Source organism: Phaethon lepturus, unplaced genomic scaffold (genome assembly GCF_000687285.1).
Source record: "Phaethon lepturus isolate BGI_N335 unplaced genomic scaffold, ASM68728v1 scaffold8144, whole genome shotgun sequence".
Lineage (NCBI taxonomy): Eukaryota > Metazoa > Chordata > Aves > Phaethontiformes > Phaethontidae > Phaethon > Phaethon lepturus.
In genome coordinates this window covers 1-21,744 of record NW_010532609.1, presented here as the reverse complement: position 1 = coordinate 21,744, position 21,744 = coordinate 1, and the positions used below count along the sequence as shown (strand labels likewise).

At 38.1% G+C, this 21,744-nt stretch overlaps 1 protein-coding gene across 1 annotated transcript; it reads right to left on the bottom strand.

Moving 5' to 3' along the window:
* Window positions 1–4,574: 4,574 nt before the first annotated feature.
* Window positions 4,575–21,164, bottom strand: METAP2 (methionyl aminopeptidase 2). The gene is made up of 10 exons (XM_010284887.1): window positions 21,014–21,164; window positions 17,618–17,683; window positions 17,178–17,280; window positions 12,136–12,297; window positions 10,204–10,385; window positions 10,025–10,119; window positions 9,842–9,938; window positions 9,178–9,281; window positions 6,602–6,717; window positions 4,575–5,367 (listed from the first exon to the last, which is right to left on the bottom strand). Exons 1-10 carry the CDS (start codon window positions 21,162–21,164, stop codon window positions 5,115–5,117), a joined length of 1,329 nt encoding a protein of 442 aa, XP_010283189.1. The 3' UTR covers window positions 4,575–5,114.
* Window positions 21,165–21,744: the final 580 nt, after the last annotated feature.

The window sequence follows — 21,744 nt, the reverse complement described above, 5'->3', positions numbered from 1 at the left end:
AATGCCGAGTACGACCAAGTTGGAAGTACAAAAGGCAGGCAAATGATTAATTACAAAAAGCCTATCTCTCTTCTTCCTTTCTATAGAAAAAAATATTTGAAATAAGTAGGATTTGGCAAAGTTCCTCTACCTCCAACCACCACCCATAGAAATCAAATGAACAAATTCCAGTCGTGTTTACACATCATTAATTTTTTGTGATACCATCTTACTCTGGTTTTGTACTTTTAATATAATATGGATATTACGTTGATGTATCAAAGGTAACATGACACAATGAAGTTGGAGGACGCATCACTAGAACAGCAACTTCACCTCCCTCCCTAGGTGCCCTATTTCGGCTTCCACCTTGAAAAGTCATAGTTACACTTACCCTTAAAATGCCTGCTCCCTTGCAGGCTGGGTTGCTATGCTGCAGCTTCCGTGAAGCTAGCGCTGGAACTGCTTCCTTATTTCACAAGCTAGAGTCTGAAGTAGAATAGTACGTCCCTACCTTCCAGCTGCTGCTTCGCACCAAGTTTATTTCCATTTTTAATACAATCTGCCAATAAAAAGGGAAAACCCTGACCTTTCTTATAAGGTGGTGTTTTTAAGCCAAAATGTGAAGGGCAAAACTCCAACACACAGGCTGAAAAACAGTATTAAAAAGGACAGCTGTGACTCTGAATACTACTACCTCTTCGATTCGAGTAACAGCAGCAAAATCTGGCCTTTAGATGGAAAGCCACTAAAGATTTAACAAAATTTTTTATTCTCTGCAAAGTACCCACGCTGCCAATGTGTGGCGGGTTGACCCTGGCTGGATGCCAGTGTTCACCAAAGCCGCTCTGTCACTGCCCTCCTCAGCTGCACAGGGGAGAGAAAATACAAGGAAAGGCTCGTGGGTTGAGATAAGGACAGGGAGAGATCCCTCACCGATTACTGTCACGGGCAAAACTGACTTGACTTGGGGAAATTATTTTAATTTATTGCCAATCAAAATCAGAGTAGGATAATGAGAACTGAAACCAAATCTTAAAACACCTTCTCCCCGCCCCTCACTTCTTCCTGGGCTCATCTTCACTCCCGGATTCTCTACCTCCTCCCCCCAGGCAGCACAGGGGGACGGGGAATGGGGGTTGTGGTCGGTTCATCACACCTTGTCTCTGCTGCTCCTTCCTCCTCAGGGGCAGGACTCCTCACACTCTGCCCCTGCTCCGGTGTGGGGCCCTCCCCAGGCTGCAAGTGGAGACCTGCTCCAGCGTGGAGCTCCATGACCGCAGGGGCACAGCCGGCCTCACCGTGGGCTTCCCCAGGGGCTGCCGGGGAACCTCTGCTCCGGCGCCCGGAGCCCCTCCTGCTGCCCTGACCCTGGTGGCTGCAGAGCTGTTGACCTCACACGTTCCCACTCCTCTCTCTGGCTGCAATTGCCACTGTGCAGCAACATTTTCTCTTTCAACTCTGCTATCCCAGAGGTGCTACCACTGTCACTGATGGGCTCAGCCTTGGGCAGTGTTTGTTGGACATAGGAGAAACTTCTAGCAGCTTCTCACAGAAGCCACCCCTGCGGCCCCCCTGCTACCAAAACCTTGCCATGCAAACCCAATAGAAGAAGCTTTGAAAAACAAAGACGACCAAACCCATCACTCCACTCAAGACTTCCATGTTATGGCAGTCTGCATTCGTACCAGCCCTCTGTTTTCCCCATCCCAGGCTACAGCAGTCCTTTGGCACGGACCTCCTGCACTGCGCGGTCCCGCGCCTGGCACCAGCCGAGGGGCACTGCTGCCCAAGGGAGAGCGCCGGGGCAGCTCCAGCCCGTGCCACTTGCTGCCAGGAGCCACTTTCTTGGCAACTGCTGGAGCCTTCCACCTAAACTCCAGTATTATAGAGCTTTGTGTTTCGGGACGCAGTCAAGTTTCCTTTGCTTTCACAAGCTGCAGTCGGAAGTTTCTGCCTCGTCGTGCTCCTTTCGCGGAGGTAGAGGGGGCAGGTGTTTAAATTTGGCAGCCTGGGAAAGCCTGTGGCAAGCTGCAAGCGCTGCACTGGGGTGCTGATAAGGCAGTTCCATGCAAGACAAAGCAACGTTGCTATTTTACACTTGGAAAACAAGTACAAGTCTCCATGAAACTAACAGTTATGTAGGTTGAAGATTTACTCAAGCAGGTGAGTAAGGAGCAGGGGAAAAAAACAACGAACCAACGAACCCCCAACCCCACATCTAAGAGAAGCATGTTGTTTGAGTCTAAAATTAGCCTCCTGGTTAGGAAAATCTTAGGCTGTACCTTCATTAAAAGGACAGATCATTCGTGGTCCAGCTGTACATTTGCTAATGACACGTGTCTCTCACAAGGTCTACGTGAAGGAAAAAGCCTGGGAAGTAGGTTCTGAACTCTACTTTGGCACCTCTAATAAATGTACTCTCTACAAAAATTATTACTATTTCTGGTACTACATGTACTCAAGAAACACAACAATCCCCATCTTCTGGGAATTCAGTATCTGGCTCAAAAATCTTTGATAAACTTCTGATTTTGTCAGGTGACAAGACAGTATGGTCCAGTTATCAGGCAGCATGGCCAGGACTTTGTAACTACTTACAGCAACAGGAGCATGAAAGCAGTACAGGAATTTTTATTTTTTTTAAATCCAAGGTGCAAGAAGGAGGTGGAAATAGGGCTTGCCTTCTATACTGATGGGTGTAAATGCCGGATGGTCAGCAGCACAGGAAGCATGTGTCCAGACAAACCTGATTAAAACTGAGTCATCAAACACTGGAACAGGCTGCCCAGAGAGGTGGTGGAGTCACTATCACTGGAAGTGTTCAAAAAATGTGTAGACATGGCACTTTGGCAGACGGTTTAGTGGGCACAGTGGTGTTGGGTTAAAGGTTGGACTCGATCTTAAAGATCTTTTCCAACCTTAACAATTCTGTGATTCTGTGAAATTTAGTGGCAACAAATAATCATCATTTTCTACCAGCATTTTTCTGAGGCATTTCCTCTACAATTTGTGATGCATGATTATCAGCTTCCATATATAATTAGCAAACAGCCAGTAAGTTAAAAAGTTAAAAGAATAGGCCATAGTCCCAGACTAGCAGAGCTACTCTGATCTTCCTATTACATTCAGGTAAAAGACAAGACAAAGGGAGGGAAACAAATCATTGATCTGTAATACTAAGTGTTCTTGAAGTAACCATCAGTGAAGATAAAGCAGCCTGAAGCTGTAGGAACAGTATCAAATGTCACTGACCTACTAACAGACTACCTTGCTAGAGAGAAAAGTCTAGAATTAGTAGGTAAGAGGCTGAAAACAAAAGCAGATATGTCTTACTTGCTTCTAGCAGAATTCATAGTAACCAGGCTTGTTACCAAAATAGGTGAGCTGGAAACCATTAATTCTATCCTGTCCATCACAGATCCCGTCAAGTGCCAGTTTTCACTTTGCAGTGCACAAGCGCGAACACTAAGCTACAGTTTGTCTGGAAGTTGAGATTTACATGCCCACACAGCTATATCCCTTACTTAAAATGCATTGCTGGGATGCCAAGACTCCCAAACAGCCACAACAGAAATACACATTTCAGTATCCTATTATATCCATTTAATACTAAAGTACTACATTTAAATAATAAGTACTAAGTTTAAATAATACTTATAAACAGGGAAAAAAAGCCACTGGTATCTATTATTTTTAAATTGTAGGCACTACATGACACTGCTCCCCTCTAGACTGCAGCTCACATACCAGATTTTTAAAGGACAAACTGCAGCTTTCACCCAAAGACAGAGGGGGGAAAAACTCATACTCCTGAATTAATATGAACTCCTCTGTAAATAAGCACATGCTGTCACTATAAAGGAGCAGGTGAAGTGTCTCTGTTTCCTAGGCAGTTTAAGGCACTGTTATCGACCTGTTAAAGAAGCTGTTGGTTTTGTTACCAGTAACTATGTAAAGTTTTAATATGCAAGTGGTAAGGTAAATATACAGCACTGGAAGACATACTGCATCTAAGCCTGAAGAGCCATGGGACTTAAGCCACCTTTATGAATGAGACCCACTGCAGTATGACTGGTGAGAAGACAGATACAACCTCTCACGGCAAGAAAACATCAAATACTCCAGACTAGTTTGCCTGTATGGAAGAACTTTCAACACTCCAAAATAAATCAACATTTTCATTGTCCCCATAACTTGTCCAATCTAATGTGTACATAACTGAGATTGGGAATCACATGAAGGAAAATTTTACTCCATGCAAAAAGGCATGGAAATGGCAATGGCAAAGAATATGCAGGGATATATATTCATATTCACAGCTGACTTCAGCCTGAAGCTACATGTTGCTGCTAACAGCAGAAACCATGAAATGTGTTTGACACGTTCCAAATAACAGTTGAAGTCCAAGCTGAAGACTGGCACTTTCAAAAAACACATCTCATCACGCATCTCTACTGAAGTCACGTTCCGTCCCGCAAAGAGCCGATGACTTCTTGCCCTGTATCCCAGCACTGACAAGACTATACGCACTAAAAGGCCAAGTTTCATATTAAGGGTCAGACAGGTCCAGTTTCAAGACAAGAAATGGCAAATCAAGTTTGTAAAATATTTAATAGAGCAGTTTCCCAGCAGACTCCTGACCAGAATCATAACCAGATTTCTAAAAAGTATATATATTTTTAGATCTGAAAATTTGTCTTTATTTTTTTACAAAATGGATTCCAGGAAGTTTAAAAGGCAGTATCATAAGAGGACTTGGGCGCAGAAATCAGGTGTAGTCATTCAAAGCATTCAAGTAGGAATATGGTAATATAAATATTTGAAAAGCATCTTTTATCATAAAGGTTCAAAACAAAAATGTATAACTCATTCCAAACTAAAAATTGAGCTTTATAGCATGTACTTCCCTGAACAGAAAAAATAAGTAACTTTTGAAATATTTCTAAAGGCCTGAAAGTTTTACCTTGGTTAGTTACATTAGAAGATTTGCCTTTGATTGAATTTATTCCTTTCCAAACATGGAAAGTATTACATCAGTCCACTGTTAAAACAGACAATATGTTGCAAATTAATTCTGGTAGAGTATGTTCCAACAAAGCCTAGAGTATAAAGGTGCTGAGGTGGCTTTGAGTTTAGTAATCATCTCCTCTGCTGACAATCTCCTTGCACGTTGGGCGTAACAGTATAGTATGCTCAAACTGTGCCGTGTACGAGCCTTTAATGTCGCATAAGGGAGGATATGGATCCACTATACCCAAGTCACACAGGTTCTTCAATGCCATTAGGTATTTACTCTCTCCCAGGCGATCTAGCCATCTGCGGCAGAAGGCAAGAGTACCAAAGTTTTCATTGATAACATTTAGCAAGTGTTTTGCTCTTGGAAGCCTGAAGGGGGGGAAAAAAAAAACAAACATGTGAAGAGGTATCACCAGTAGGCATTCACTCCAGGAACAGAACACACCAATTAAGAAAAGGGTTAGATTTCAAGGTATGCCAAGACTGCCCAGTCTTGGGATGTCTTTCTATATCAATCAGGTGTTCTGGTCACGAAAGAAAGTGTATTTTCCTCCTGCAAAACAAATCAACGTTTTTTGCCAAACACACTGGCCAACCACTTCAAATAGAGGAAGTTAGACTGTGAACATATCTGCATCTAACTACCCAAGCAAAATTAAACACAGTGACAGGAATAATTCTAATAGTAAAAGGATGATTCATTTTATAAAGAAAAACAGAATTCTTCCTTATCCCAAGTAGTTAATAACTGGAACTAATTTAGACATAAGCTTGGTGGTTTAAAACTCTAAAGTTTTACTTCTTAAGTCAAATACTCAGTAAGCTTTTTATTTATACTTCTTAATAATATATAAGCATAAAAATTAGAGATTTATAGTTCAGCTAAGAAATAAACTTATTTCCAAACATAAACAGTTCCTTTCCAACCCTTAGGCTAATTAAATTTTTTCATATTACTAGATTGCTCTATGGAGACAAAACAGAACTATCTGGAAAAGCATGTCTGCCTCCTATGTTTCTAACGATAATAGCCTTCACTTCAGAAAACATGTCACACTCCTAGAAATGCTAAAATGCAATGCCAGTTAAAATTGAAAATTAATAAGCTATTTCATTTTATAGCAATATGCTGAAACAAGAACTTAAAAACCACAAAATAGCCATACAAACAAAACAGTGCTGTATCAAGCTACTCAGGTAATCTAAGGCAAAGACTGTGGCACACAACCATAATACAGATGTTGATAAAAAAAATCTATGCATTTAATATATAGACAGATATACAAACATAATATATATATCATTAATTATAAAAAATTACTAATGATAGGAAGTTAAAAACAATCTAGATTTTCTGAAGACATAATCATGTACTGTCTCCATTTCCAGATGCTTTGGAAAGATGCTTTTGCTCTACATTGTTCCAGATTTACAGTCAGAGCATATTTCATAGCAAGAACATTGCTAACTTTTAGTCCTCTGACAGCTTTATTAATTAGTGAGGAACCTGCCCTGAGGTTAATTTGAACCTTAAGAGGGTGGTAGCTCTAGCACAATATACACAATATACTAACAAAAAACACCAACAACAAAAAGATCCAACCTTATTGGCACATGCCCAACATCAAAGTTCTTCATATAATGAGAACACTCCATATCATCATGAACAACACCTTTTCCTGTGCTACCGAAGGTTTCTATAGCATATACTTCACCTTCCTAAGGAGAGAAAACAAAGGGAACACGTTGCAATATGAAAATAAGTGACATTGGGGCATTCTGATATAAAGATCTCAGTATAACAACTTCTGAATACAAGTAATGAAATGTGAATAGATTCAATCACAAAATCAATGTAGAGGAAAAACTCAATACAGAGATTTCGCACAGTAAAGTTGTGGACATCTCCAAATCATCAGCTATTTATGTTAGTACCATTTTATTTGTTTCAATACAAATATCAACATATTTCTAGTCACAGTTTCTCAAACTTACTGCAGTTAAAACGTTGTCAAAGCATACATCTAAAATAGCTAAGAAACTACATTCTGCTGCAAAACATTTGCTAACTGGAAGTAATTCTCCTTTACTATTCAGATAGAAGTCCTAGGAAATGTATAGTTTAGACACAGCAAATAGATGTTGATTACAGAGACTTACTGCACTGAAGAACTTTCTGCCCAATTTCTGCAAGAATTTTCTGGAAACAGCTGCTAGTATAAACCCTTAACCTGCTCATTTCCACTCCACAAGATGAATTTCTTCAAGAAATGAAGATGATATATATCTGCAAGGGCATTATCAAAATTCTAGCCAAGAACATACTGAAATGCCATTATATAAACTCATTTCTGCCAAGTACATTCACATATCCTTAATGGTAGGACTGTGAAAGGGACTTAACAAGATAAGGCACCAAACATTAATGGACAGCTAGACCTGAGTTTTTCAGTTTATTAAGCTACTTTGAACATCACAACCCAAAAATAAGAAGCCATATGAAAAGCAGTAACATAGGCTTCAAATTCAAGACAAACTCTTACAGATGTCCCTGAATATTCAACTGATTTCATTAAAAAAAACCAAACCAAAACCACCCCACAAAACCACAAAAACCCACACACAATGCCACAAAAAAAAATTCACTTCACACCCACTTTTTCAGAATAAGGATCATTAGAGGCTATATTTCTCTCAGTCACAAAAAGCTAATTGGATTGCAGTTTGACATTATACTTAGCCAAGGTTTTACTGTACTGTGCTATGCTCCACGTTCTTCATTGGCAAAACTCACTGTATTTAACGATGTGGGATTGTGTCCTAAGTAACATACAGAAGCTGAGGAAATTTAAAAAAGGTCTTCTCCCCAGTGGATATTCAATTAAAACAAAGATGTGAAATCTTTAAGTAAGATTTGTTTAAAGAGCATTTAAGTTTTATTCTAGGAACATACTAATGATGGATGATATACAAGACCTAACCATTCACTAAGCTAAAACAAGAAGGGCACACAAGTTTTTTCTACCTTCCTTTTCCAATACTCTTTAATCCCTTTGCACACTCCTATAGATAAGACGATAGTTAAAACTTTGTCTCTCTGCTCACATGATTAACAAGGTGATCAACAATTATGATACAAGTTTTGGGTGATGACAGCGAGCCTACCTCAAAAAACAATCCTGTCCAGACCACGCTTGTCCCTATTCAGCTCTTACAAGTCTTACTTACTCTGATAGGCTTACTAGTGATCATTGCTGATCAGTGATCAGGCTTAGAATGAAATGAAAAGCTCCTTAACTCATTACCAATCTTTTAAATAAGCCTTCTTATCTTGTTAGAATACAAGATTACATCAAAATGGTGGCTAAATCTCAGGTTACATATTTTAAGACTGCCTTTCCAATTGGTATAGTTTGCCACATCACGTACAGCAATTTCTCTTCCCTTGCTCCAAAACGCTATTCAAAAATCTTTCATCTAGCCTCTCATACTAACTAGATACAAAATAATTAAGCGTGTATCTGCAAAGAAAAACTGCACTGGAAGCTTTTCAAGAAAGGTATAGTATCTAACTATACTTGCAAAAAGTCATCCAAAGCTACAACACTACAGAAATATTTCTCAAGAATTACCTAAACAAGAGACAATTGTTATTTTGTCTTTTAATTACAGAGTGAACAAACAAGGAAAGCATGAATGACTGGCAAGTCCAAACACCTTTCAGGAAAACTCTGGTCCCTCAAGTTCACCCCAAAAATCTGAATTCCTCTTCTTTTCCCTGCTCCTAAGTGCAACAGTCCAACACTGTATTTACATAACATATACATACATTAGGAAATTACATATGCAATAGTTTCCGTAAGCATCACTAAGGCCATCCAGATTTCAGGGTTGTTTTTGTTTTGTTTGGTGGTTTGCTTTTTAAAAAGCAGGGTTCCAAGGCTTCAATTTCAGAAAGTGTTAGATACCAGAACACTGCAGGGCTAAACAGAGAAGCCACTGAGATAAAACAAGAGCGATCACTCCTCTACAGGAACACTACAAAGTAAAGCAAAGTTTTATCTCCGCTGCTATTATCCACAGGATCACAAATGCTACATATTCGGCATTTACAGGAAATACAACTCTTGCAGCGACAGTTGGAGAAACTTAACAAAAAGATTGAAGAAATCCATTTACCTCCATTCTTGTGGCTTCTCCTCCTTTCACAATGGGCACTGTTTTTCCAGCATGTATCCTATATGGCCCAATCGAGTGTCCATTCAAATTGCGAATTGGTTTCACTTTTGAAGAAAACATTAATATTACAGGCAACTTCCTAACAAATGTTAAACCTTTTAAGGCAATTTGGTTTGTTAGCCCACATTGAATTGTTAGTCCATACTCAAAGTACAGTAGTGACTCATCATATTGCAGAAGAACTAAACACAAGGCTATCCACACATCTTGCACAACTTCCAGCAAGGCACAGGTTAGTTTTGTATGCTTCATTGATTCATTTGATTCAATGAATCAAAACTTCATTATTAAAGACTAGCAACTCCAACAGTAACAGAAGTTTATTAATAAAGCCAAACAGCAGGTATTAAATTATCTGTACATTTTGAAACAGTCGTTTACCCTTCAACTTATCTGTTAAAGATACAATACTTGGAAGGATAAGCCAAGAGCGTTCTTCCAGAGGAATGGCAAGCCAGCCAGAAACACGTATTTTTGCAACACTCATGCCATGCTTCTAGTACAGAGGTCTTTTCAATACAATAAAAACAAATCAGTATTTGTATAAATATATATATACACACACTCTAAGAACAACTATCCTTGTATAAAGAAAAGAACTTGCCTTGGTATGTTTTGCCATCAATTTCAACCTCATAAGACTCCATAACTTCTTGTATGGCCTCCCCCACATCACAGAGACGTACATCTATTCCAGCACACTGAAAATAAAGTACAAATATAAATAGAAAATAATGGTAAAGTTTACTGTAAAGGACTCAGTAAATTACTTACATAATGATCATACCTTTATTCCAGTATTTGTTGCATCCTTTACAGCTTGTAATAGTCTGTCATATTTTGGATTGAATGTGACTGTAAAAGCACAGTCAATAATACGACCTGAAATCATCAGAAATTAATTAGCTGCATAGTCTTTGCACTGAAGAATGTTCTCAAAATTTTAATTCATAAATGAAAACTAACCACTAATATGTGTCCCAAAATCTATTTTGCAAATATCATCATACTGCAGGACTGTTGGATCTCCAGCATTGGGAGTGTAATGGGCGGCACAATTATTCAGAGAGCATCCAGTAGGAAATGCAAGACCTGCATTTAAACCATTTTCCTTTATCAGCTTACGTGAGCAGTCTTCTAGTTTTTCACTAAAAGGCAGGGGGAGCGGGGGGGAAAGGAAAAAAAAAAAAGAACGTTAACAGTGGTCATTAATATTTCTTATGAATGACTTCAAATAAATCGATGCAAGAACAAAACCTCAGAAAAGTATTAAAGCAAATGTTCTAGTGTGAAATCTTAAATTACCTGTATGCTAACTAAAAGGAGGCCCTAGACTGGAAAACTAAGTACAACATAACGATCTTTAGTGTTTTGTGTTGTTTCTTTTACCCCTTCTTGGGCAAAATTGTGTACTTCACTAGTGTTTCTACTCTAAATTTAAAATATCCATCGCTTTACAAGCTTTACAACCCATTCTTCCTGAGCAGAGCTTATATAACTAAAGTTTAGGCAAACTAAATGCAGTCTTTACAATTACTGAGATTTAAAGAGGGTAGGGTGGGGCAGGGGAAGGCAATAGCATAGTCCTCTCATTTATTAAAAAACCCCTCTAATTAAAAAGACAACTTTTTTTTTACATTTAAGTGATAATGGTGATAGAATAAAACCTTGAGACTAGCATTTACTCTTGGTTTTTGCCTACTCTCAAACTGTTAGCTACTGGAAAGCTACAGATATACGTCCAGCAGTGCATACTCCTATAGCGGCAGTGAATGATGTAAACTGCAGCTCACATCAGTGCACCATACTCTTGATTTTATTTAAGAAAGCTATTCACTCAGAGCAGTCTGGAAAAAGAAGAGAGCTTCTTTTAATACGTAAGTTCCCATAGCCTCAGGTACCTTAGGAAGAAAAGTCACATTTGGAGAAAATTATTGTCTATAACAGTGAAACTGTATAATTCAATATGACAGATTTGTTTCAGCCAGATTAGTCATTATTAAGGCAGTTATCTTTCTTCCACTTTCCCATACAGTATATTATTTCTTTCCATTATCCCCAGTTACCTTGGGGATCAGCTCTGACTAGCTTTCTTACTATCCTATTCTTGTCAGCACAGGCCTCAGTCATACCAGGCTGAAAAGCACCTGATTTTGGAAGCTAAACTGTCCTGGATCTGTGCAGCACTTTGACAGCAGACTTTCACTCCAGATAAACTGAAGGATAAAAAAAGGAAAAGTTGGAAAGAGTCAAAAGGATCAGTCCAGGCTAATTATTTCTTGAAACTTTACCTTAATCAAACGTAGGTTTATCTTAACCCATTTGCTTAATTATTTCTTATCAACTGAGAATAACACAAAGAAACATTGTGTTTCTCCCAAAATATCAGTCAGTGAAGAGTAAATATAGACAAAATCTTCCTGCCCTGGACTGAGTACAGAGCTATGCTGTTTTCATGCCTCTTCGCCCACTCCCAGCTCAGACTCCACCCGCACTGCTCATCCACACAGCGTTTCACTGACGATTCTGGCAAAAGCCAGGATGTTTACTACCAATGCTGCTGTTTCTCTCAGCATCACTGCAGAACTTAAATGCAAGAGTAGCCAGGGCATAAAACATCAAAATCAAGCACGTGCTCAAAATAAGTGAACATAATTGAAAGCTTAGCTTGAAATTCAGTATAATCCCCCAGGGCCTCTAAAGCTGCGTAAGCTAAGAATATATTACAAGAGGAAACTTAAAGGAAGTAACTGGGGATGCTGATTGCATACTTCAAACAGAAATCCCCTACTCATGACACAGTCAATTAAGCACAGAAAATTGAGACTAAATCCCTCCCCCTCTGGAGAAAGAAGAAAAATCTACAGCAGAGGTCTTTGAGAAGATCTATGTCCTCACCAGATTTCTATCATTGTCATTCCAGGTTTTATCCAGCTCATAACGTATTTCCTCACTTGTCTGTGTGCCTCTGCAGCCTCCCGAAAATCATTCCATATTTCCTCACTGGCTTGGTCTAGTGCTTTCTTTTCTTCGCTAGTTGTTCTCCAAGCAGCAGTTCGCCTTCAAAATAAATAGTGTCATGAAAAGTTACTATAATCACAGTAGTCATTGCAACTTCTGTCTAAAGCCTGCAAAGTGTTTATGAACCAGTCAGGTCTACACTCTCCTGCATAACAGAAAATGTTGTAATTTATAAAATTTTGAGACTAAAGGAAGCCTATAAAAATCTATCAGCACCACAGACTGGCATCTGTGAAAGGCAGTAACATTGCAGCAAAAAAATAATCATGTATACATAGAAATTAAGCTCAGTCCATGAACTGTATTATTCTCTCTATATTTTCAAAAGCCTTACCTCACAACCTTCCCAAAAGCCCAGAGAAGCAGTGTGTTTGAAAGATGTGTACTACTTTTTGGAAAGACAGAACAGGCATATAAAATTTTATCAATGCCTGCAATTCTACTTTGAGCTTAGCAGGACAAATCACTGCAACATGCTCTGCTCATGCAAAAAGTTTATTTTTTGCACAATCTTATTCAGACAGTGCTCTTCCTGTATGGAGAAGAATCTCAGCACTATAGTGTAGCTACTTGGCCCAGAAACCGTTACTGACACAGAGAAAACAAGCTCCTTCAAAATTTAAGAGCTTGCAGTTCCAGTGATACTTTCACCCATCCTCAGAATGTTTAGGTAATAACACCTGACACAGTGCATAGTAACTAAAGCACATGCCAGGAAGATGCTTTCTAAATTTGCTGGACAGTGAATTAATATTTGTTCCAAGAGAGTAACACTCATTTTGGCTCTTTGGTAGGTTCATAGAACAAATACAAGAATAATTTTCAATATAAGATTAAATATAAGATTAGTTTTGAATATATTTTTTTATTATGCAAGAAGCCATATGACTAAGTTTCCAAGGGGAGGGAGAAGAGTAATTTAAACACTCCAGCAACTTGTCAGAACTTAACTAGAAGTCTACTCTTATGACTACAGAGATAACCTTCAAATGGTGAAGCTAGAGCTCTGTAATGACACAGAAAACCGTAGCAGTAATTCAAAGAACCCCATACATGCTATGCAGGGCAAATACTACTGAAAACAAGACACAGCTGCATGTCCTGGTAGGTGGGTCATAAAAGAAAATGGATGATGGACAAAGATGGACCAAAGATGCTAAACTACACCAAAGTTTCCCAGTGTAGAAATTAACTTTTACCTTTATGTAAGTGAGCTGATTCTAAGCAAACAACTGAATATACAGAGTTCACAGAATCACAGAATCATTAAGGTTGGAAAAGACCTCCAAGATAATCAAGTCCAACCATCAACCCAACACCACCATGCCCACTAAACCATGTCCTGAAGTGCCACATCTACACGTTTTTTGAACACAAAAATTAAAGGATTACTTTTTGAAATCCAAAAGTGTAGCTACTTACCTGTTTCACAGACACATACTTTGGTTCCACTCTAAGAGTTTCCTTCACAATCATACCAACAGGCATGAGTAAGCCAAGAGACTATGCCCTGCAATTTCGCTGTATTTTGAACTAAGTATCTATACAGTGTTAAGAGGCCTGCAATCCTAAAGCAGAGTTGAAAAGATCAAGAAGGATAACAGGCTATTCCATAAAATTTTTCTCAGGATGACCAGAGGATCCAAATATTTTGAAACCCTTTTGCTTGCTTCCCTTGAACTTCCTGCTCCTTTTCAGATAAAGCAGCAACAGCACAAAAGAGAAATCCCATGCTTACTTTTCTGAGCAGTTTTCTTGCTCCAGTAGCAAGCAATATGCATAGTCCTCTTAGAATTTTTTTTAACAGTGGTTAATTCCACAAAAAAAAAAAAAAAGGCAACAGTCTGCAACACCTGATTCCCCTACTGCACTTGGAAATCGGACCACTGCCAGCACAGTAGTCATGGCATGAGAAGACGGTAAAGGTGTACTGCAGGAAAACAGTGGAGAGACTCAAGGATTCTTTCAGACTGCTCTGGATTCCAGAAGGGAACACCCTCTGCTAGGAAAAGCTGCTGACAGTGTGGGCAGCTGCTCTGTCATCAGTCACAGACTTAAGCGCAAACTCCAACAAACTGGACAGAAGCCATCCTCACTCTATCCTACTTTATTTCAGCATATAGTCACTCCATGCAAGACAACTGGGGTACAAAACAGCCTCTACATTTTAAAATACTGTATCGGACCCAAAGCATTTTGCTGCCAAATATACACCACTGCCACCTGGGAGCTCAGGAAAGGAGGTGACAAGAAACCCTGCTTGGGCCTAAGCACTTCAGGACATGTGAAAAATCAATTGATCAGATGATGTTTAGTGTAAGACCTTTAAGTCCTCCAACAGGCACATAACCTAACAAGCTTTTCCAAGAACAGTTTCCTAATGTGCTGGCTACCACATAACTCAGTTTAAGAAGTTTACCTCTTGCTCCAAGCCATTTGTTTCCATCTTTTCACTCCAGTTCACGGCCTCCAGTTTTCACTAGTACAAATCTTTATAGGATTGTGTTGTAACTAGATTTTAGTGATCAAAAATAAGAATTCTAGAAAATAATTCCCCCAGATTATTTTAACTCAGATAATAGCACTGGGCAAGAAACAAGCAGGCAGGGACAAGAATTCCTTAATTCCACTTTAACAAAACCAGCATATCATGAAATATTGCTTATAGCTTTTCTGCTCTCCCTGTCACATCATTTCAAATTCAGGTGTCTTCAACAAAAAATGCAAGCCTTCAAACAGAACTAAATACTTGAGATATACAGACTAACAGCTTTGATATTTTTGTAAGAATTGATTCTCTGCTAGTTTTCCCCCCTGAATATTGAACGATACCAACTTCTAGTTCAACTTTCCCCATAAAATACACATTTCTAGGCTGATCAGAGGCAACTTTAGAAAGCATGTGACATCAAGAGCTAAGATTAGAAGTGAAACTCTTTAAAAAAAGATCAAATACAAACCCCTACTGACCTCAGCACGGGTAAGAGAAGCGGCACAAAAATGCTTCACCAATATATAAAACAAAACTATTATTCAGAATAGGAAATATCCTGGCATTCATGTCAGCTACTAATTTAAGTAGCTGCTTATGTTAGGAAATGCTAAAGTAGCATCATAAGATTTAAATATTTAAATTAGGAACAAAGCTAAGAATATATTTGCTTAAGCAAATTATGTAAAGAAACTATTTCAGGTTCTTAGAAGAGTATATTCTTCTTCCACAGCACAACATACTTGGTACATGCCCCACTTAAATCCTGTTAGAAAAGTTGGTTTGTTTTTGTTTTGTTGTTTTTTCTTCTTTTAAAAGTAACAGGAGCAAACCAGTGTAAAATATTTAATCTTCAATAGTTGAATACATAACAGAGTGTAAAAATAGTGTATCATTTGTTTATAAGCATCTTAAGCATGTTCATAGTTGATTATGTAATTTCCTGGATTGCTTAAATCATGTCCTTCTGAATGTGGCATATGCATATACCGACAAATATTAGATTGGATATTAGGAAAAATTTCTTCACCGCAAGCACTGGAACAGGCTGCCCAGGGAAGTGGTTGAGTCATCATCCCTGGAGGTATTTAAAGACATGTAGACATGGTGCTTAGGGACATGGTTTAGTGGTGGACTTGGCGGTGCTTCGTTAACGGTTAGACTTGATGATGTTAAAGGTCTTTCCCAAATTAAATGATTCTATCTAACTCTTAAGCATGAAAGAATCACTCCTGGACCAGTCAGTCAGGACTACCCTTGAAAGTCTTTCATTAGCATGCTAGTATTTTGCATACAAACAAGGAAGTCATTTATAAATAAACATGAGCACACCTTGTGATCAAATTTAAGTCATTAAAAAGAAGAAAAGGCTTCCTCAAAACCAAATTTTAATCTCATAAAAATTAAACTGTATTATCTGAACACAATTTACAGAATGTGCTAGAGTCTTAACTACGTTGCTTATACTCTATGAGAAACAGGCATTGACTTTAAACAACCAATAAATGTTTCAAAGAAATTTGATTATGAAAAAAAGTAGTCACTGAAAACTAAACAATGCTTTCAGAACTACAAATATTTCTCTAACACCCCCCACCCCCGCCTTCAGTTTAACCTATTTTTTCAGACTTTTGATTCAAAATTTCCTGGGAAGTTTTCAGTAATACATTCATATCTTTTCACTCAGATTTTCATGCAACTCAAGCTGATTCACTCCCCTCACCCTATATAAGTAAAACATGACTTTCCACAACACTTTATGTAGCAAAAAACTCAGGAAACTCAGTCAAGCTGGTATATCCTAGTTCCAAACAAAGCATAAGGAAATAGTAGTACACTATGAAAACATAAGGATGCAGTTCTCTGTTCCAGTAAGCCAGTAGAATCTGTTGCTTGTCTAGTAAAATTGCACATTATTCCCATGTCACTATGAATTATAAAAAACAGTTTGGGTCATAATAACTATATATTAATACAAACAAAGAGACGCAAAATGCAGAATATACCACTTAGGCTTTTAAATTAAACTGTTTCATACTCCGAGATTGACATGCGTCTACCAAAAAATAATAAAACGTTGGCCTCTAGACCAACTGCTGTATAACAGGGTGTCATCTCCCTAAATTTTAAACCTTCACTCAGTTCTAATTCAGACTGTACTTTTCCTTATGAGCTGCCTATTGAAATCCTGTCGGTCCCCTGCCTCATGACAATTCTGCTCATATAGGCTATACCTTAATTAAAAGGGTAGGGAAGGAGGAACATTTCTGGCCTGAAGGCTTCTATTTGTTAAGTTCTTAGATAATCCAGTTAAAGAAAAAAAAAAAGCACATTATAACTCACTTTGTCCATTTAGTTGCATGTTAACTGTTTTGCAATTCAGCACATCCAGATGGCAGCATTTATTTTTTAAGCTTAAAACACTCACCCATCTTGTGTTGGTGGGTATTCACATTCTTCTCCCTTCGGGAATATGTTGCTGGGAAATAGATCACATATTGGAATAGAAGGTGGATCTGTCTGGACCTTAGCTGTTGAGTATAATTTTAAAAAGTTTTACATATGGTACACTGGAAATACTACCTTATTTCACCCATAAAAGTTAAATGGCACAAGTTATTTAAGATCCCCTTACTAGAAGAATCTGACCGTCTACCAAGAAAACATCATATCACAATGCTCTCATATGACTCTATTTGGCCAGTGCTCAAGGTGGCATTCAGAGATACCAGAAAGAAGAAAACTCAAACTTAGCCTAACAAAACCAAACTGCACCCCAACATCTGTTTCAATTGCCAAGAATGGCATTTACATACACTTAGCCAAATATTCATGCAGTCTGTCTTTATTTTTGTGCTTGATACCTACGTCCTTTCTTCTTTTTCTTCTTCTTCTTCTTTTTCCCTGTTGCTCCATCTCCTTCACCCTCTCCATCTACAGGAAAGAAAGTGCTCAGGTGAATATAAAATAACCTTAAATAACCAAAGAATTTGGATGAGACGCAAACCCATCTGGACGGCCTGGAAACAGTTCTTTCACAGTAGAATTTAATGGATTAAAAGATGACAGAAGCTGCTACCAAATCATTAGCATTTTCAGTCCCTACACCAAACACAGACCTAAGAAAATACTTCCTAAAGTTGATGATTTAAACATATCACCAGAGAAAAAAAGCAGCTCAGGAAAAAATGTTTTCAGAAAGTCCTACTTCAAATTCTCCTATTCTCAATTCACCTAAAAGGATGCCCAAGTTGGGAGAGGGTGAGAGAGAGAATTGTATTAGACACAATAGCTAACAAAAAGTGAGGAACTACTGCTTCCAACCGATCTTCTGATGTTTCAGCTAAAGGAACTTGATGCACCTGGAAAGATAAAAAAAACAAACAAGTAAAGATGACAGCACTTAGGTCAGGATAAATTTAATCTGGATATTAACAGGGACAGTCTCAAACAGCACTGAGCAAAAACACTGCATGTGGGATGTACCAGTTGGAGGTTTTCAGAGAGCACAGCATGTAAGGACCAAGAACCAGCCACACCATGTTACAATCATATTTGGGAGTTAATGATAACTCTGTGTGTGGACTTCACGTTTGGCTATCTCTAATGCTTAGTTACTTCTTACACAACAAAGTATTTATCGAATGTGATACCATCCAACTAAACCTTCTGGACCTATCCACAAGTTCATTTCAAAATGGATAAGTACTATTCATCTACATTTAGAACATTTATTTTTATCTAAAGAGAAAAGTAAAATTGAAAGAACTTTTAGAATCAAGTCAAGGCATTACCATTTTTAATGCATTTACACAGCAACTTGTATTTGCTCATTTATTTAAAACCAAAACACTGACCAGTTGTTCCAGTCACTGGATTTCACGCCTCTTAAGATGGTCAGTGTCATCTGCACTTTTATGCTGGCTGTAGTGACTACATAAATACCCTGCAGCTGGGGCAAATTTCAGTAATGCGTCACCCCCACCCCTCCCCAGCTCATTTTGGCATCAAGTATCTTAACTTTTTTTTTTTTTTTGTAAAAAATTGCAAGTATAAGTACTTTGTAACTACAATGTAGTCCAGCCTACCAGATCCTTCATCAACTGGTATTTCATAGGCAGCTGAATATCCTTAACAGCACATATAAATTTCTTGAAAATGTGGTAACTTTGTCACATGCCTCTTGACCTTGAGCTGTGTTCAAACCGTTTATCAATAAATGACTTAGACATGACTCCAGTTCATTCACCAAGTGATTTATGGATTTTTTTTTTTTTAAATGCTAGGCCTAACCTGCAAAAAAAGTACAGCATTTCTTAAATGTTGTTGCTGTTGCTATCTGCTTATTGTGGCTTCTTCATACATCACTGCACGTGAATCTGCCAACTGCAAGCCAAACTAACGGGTCCTGCGCTTTCATGTCCTTGAAGGCTGCTGCAGACTAACTGTGCTGCCAGAAACATAGCTACTGCATCTGACCAATACTCTGTTTGTCTTCAGGTTATTTAGCTGGTAATGAAAAAAACTTCACCAGAACAGCAATTTAAGATCTTTGGCAAACTGAAGCCCAACCTTATGCTATTTTGGTATAGATGTTTAATAATTTAGCCTAATAAAATGCAAAAATGTTATCTATCAGCATGTTTCAACACTGCAATGGAAATCTAAAGAGCACTTCCTAATCTCTCCCAGATTTCAAAAGGTATAGTCTCATTTCTGAGGCTACTCAGTTGTAGGCTTATCAAGGAAAAAAAAGGGGGAGGTGTAGGTATTTTATTGCTTTTAATCTAACACAGCACCATGTCTTAAGCAACACCTCTGATGCTACACAATTACAATGGCAAGTGGTAAGGTCCAGTACAGGCAAAAACACAACTGTCTTCAAAAAACTTGCAGCAGTTTTTATTTTTCTGCAAATATATTGTTTTTCTAAAACCACATCCAAGTCTAATATGTGGAAAAAAAGATTATTATTTCAGTGATACCACTACTTCATTTTTTTTAATACTTGCTAATACTGTAATACCAAATGCTAATACTGTAAAAAGCATAAAAGAACACAGCACTCGATCTGCGACTAACAATGTTACTTCTCCTGACATGGAACTATAACTACTCTAGTAATTTCCAAAGAATTCTTTTCATTGTATCAAGTTTTCAGTATCCTCCTTAATACTTATTTTACTTGCAATGACAGCAAAGCACATATTGTATTCAATATCCTTCAACTACATAACCTGAAATATACCATAAAAAAAGAAAAATCCATCAGAATATACTTTTACAGAAAGTAATTGCTTAAAACTGGATGCTATATATAGATTAATAATATTAAAGAATAAATTTATTTGTAGTTTTATGTATCCCAGCCCACTTATTTCATATTTTTAAACTTATACCTATTTTATTAAATTAAATTATGGAATGATGAATTCCAGCAATAGTCAACAAATAAGGATTCTAAGCAGAACAATAAGAAACATTTTAGGGTGCTAAGCCAACTTTAAATGCTAATTCACAAGAAGGAAACTAAATTACTAACTTAAGAAATGTATTTTCTTAAATGTTCATTCCTACTGAGAACCACTCATCAAAACAAAGGAAATACAGCATTTTCATCTGATATTCCTCCAGAAAAGATGCAATGCAGCCTGGGTTTCAATACGGGACACTTCTAAGGCACTTGCTTAAAACATCAGATGCATAGCACAAGCAACACAAGGTGTATGCCTTGCTTGTGTGTTAATCTCTCACCAGTTCAGTTTTAATGAAAAATTAGGATTACAGATGAACACATTTAAAGTCACTGGTAACAACTCTAAGACCTTCTATTAATTAAAATGCTCCCTTAAAATTTTGTCTGCATTTTTTGCTTTAAGTCAAGAATAAGAAATGCAATTTGGAACATAAATTTATACTGAGCATGGTAATGCAAGTGAGAATGATTTATAGCTTACCTTATCTTAAACTAAACATTTCCTTTCAGCAATAAGATCCTTGAAAACAAACAGTTTTGAAACAGCTATTATCCCTGTTATTTTTTTATACATATATGCATGTGTGATGGTTAACTTGTTGCCAAAAAAGTAAAAAGTATATATAGTTGCATCTCACCTCTCCCAAGTGAAAAAAACCCACAAAAAACAACACAAAAAACCCCATCAAGCCCAAAAGACACCTTTTGAAACGTGAAAGTTTGTTAAAATGGAGTCTAGGAAGAAGTTGAAACTGGAAATGTCAAGAGAAAAGGTAAGTTACACTTGCCTTCATCATCATCATCTTTTTCTTTCTCCTCCAGTGCTTGCTTATCCAATTGCTTTGCTACATCATCAAGTGCACCTTCCATTTCTTTATCTGTTTCTTGTCCTGTTTGTAAAATTAAAGTATGACTTACAGTAACAGGATAGCTCCACATTAGTAAACAACAGCCCCCAAAACTTTATACAAATATTATGCTGTACTCATCCTACAGATACCAGAGCACATGCTGCTGGTTTTTTTTCTAAAGCAAACCCAATGTGTAAGACTGTAAGGCACTACAGTGACAGGTACTGTTACTGAAACTTGTGTATAAAGATGGCATTATCCAGACACTTCTGATTACTTTTTTTCTGCCAGCGTAACTAATTCTTTTTGCCATAGCAGCAGCCTGCTCTTGTGAGATAATAAGGGCGTGAAGTAGATAATTATAAACACACAGCATGATCATCACTAACTGCTAGCCTGCTAAAACAAACCCAAACCCTAGTTCCTTTACACTATTTGCCCGGACTTGCTCCGGCTTTCTCAGAGAACCTGGGAGGGGTACAGAGACTCCATCATGCGCGATGACTTTTACAGCAGCAGTCTTACGCCCTTCTCACCCTCAGGGCATAGGAGGGGACGAGGGAAGGGGTGGCTTCTCCAGCGCGCACCGCAGCCCGGAGCACTTCCCTCACCCCAGCTTCCCCGGTGCTGAACGGCAGCAGCATCCTCCCAGCACCCGCCTGCCCCCT

Coding starts and splice junctions, on each gene's coding strand:
- METAP2 (XM_010284887.1), bottom strand. CDS start 21,164: ATGTGGAGCTATCCTGTTACTGTAAGTCATACTTTAATTTTACAAACA. Junction 12,298..17,177: donor TACCCACCAACACAAGATGG/GTGAGTGTTTTA, acceptor TTTATTTTGAAG/GCGAACTGCTGCTTGGAGAA. Junction 10,120..10,203: donor TTTTGGGACACATATTAGTG/GTTAGTTTTCAT, acceptor TGATGATTTCAG/GTCGTATTATTGACTGTGCT.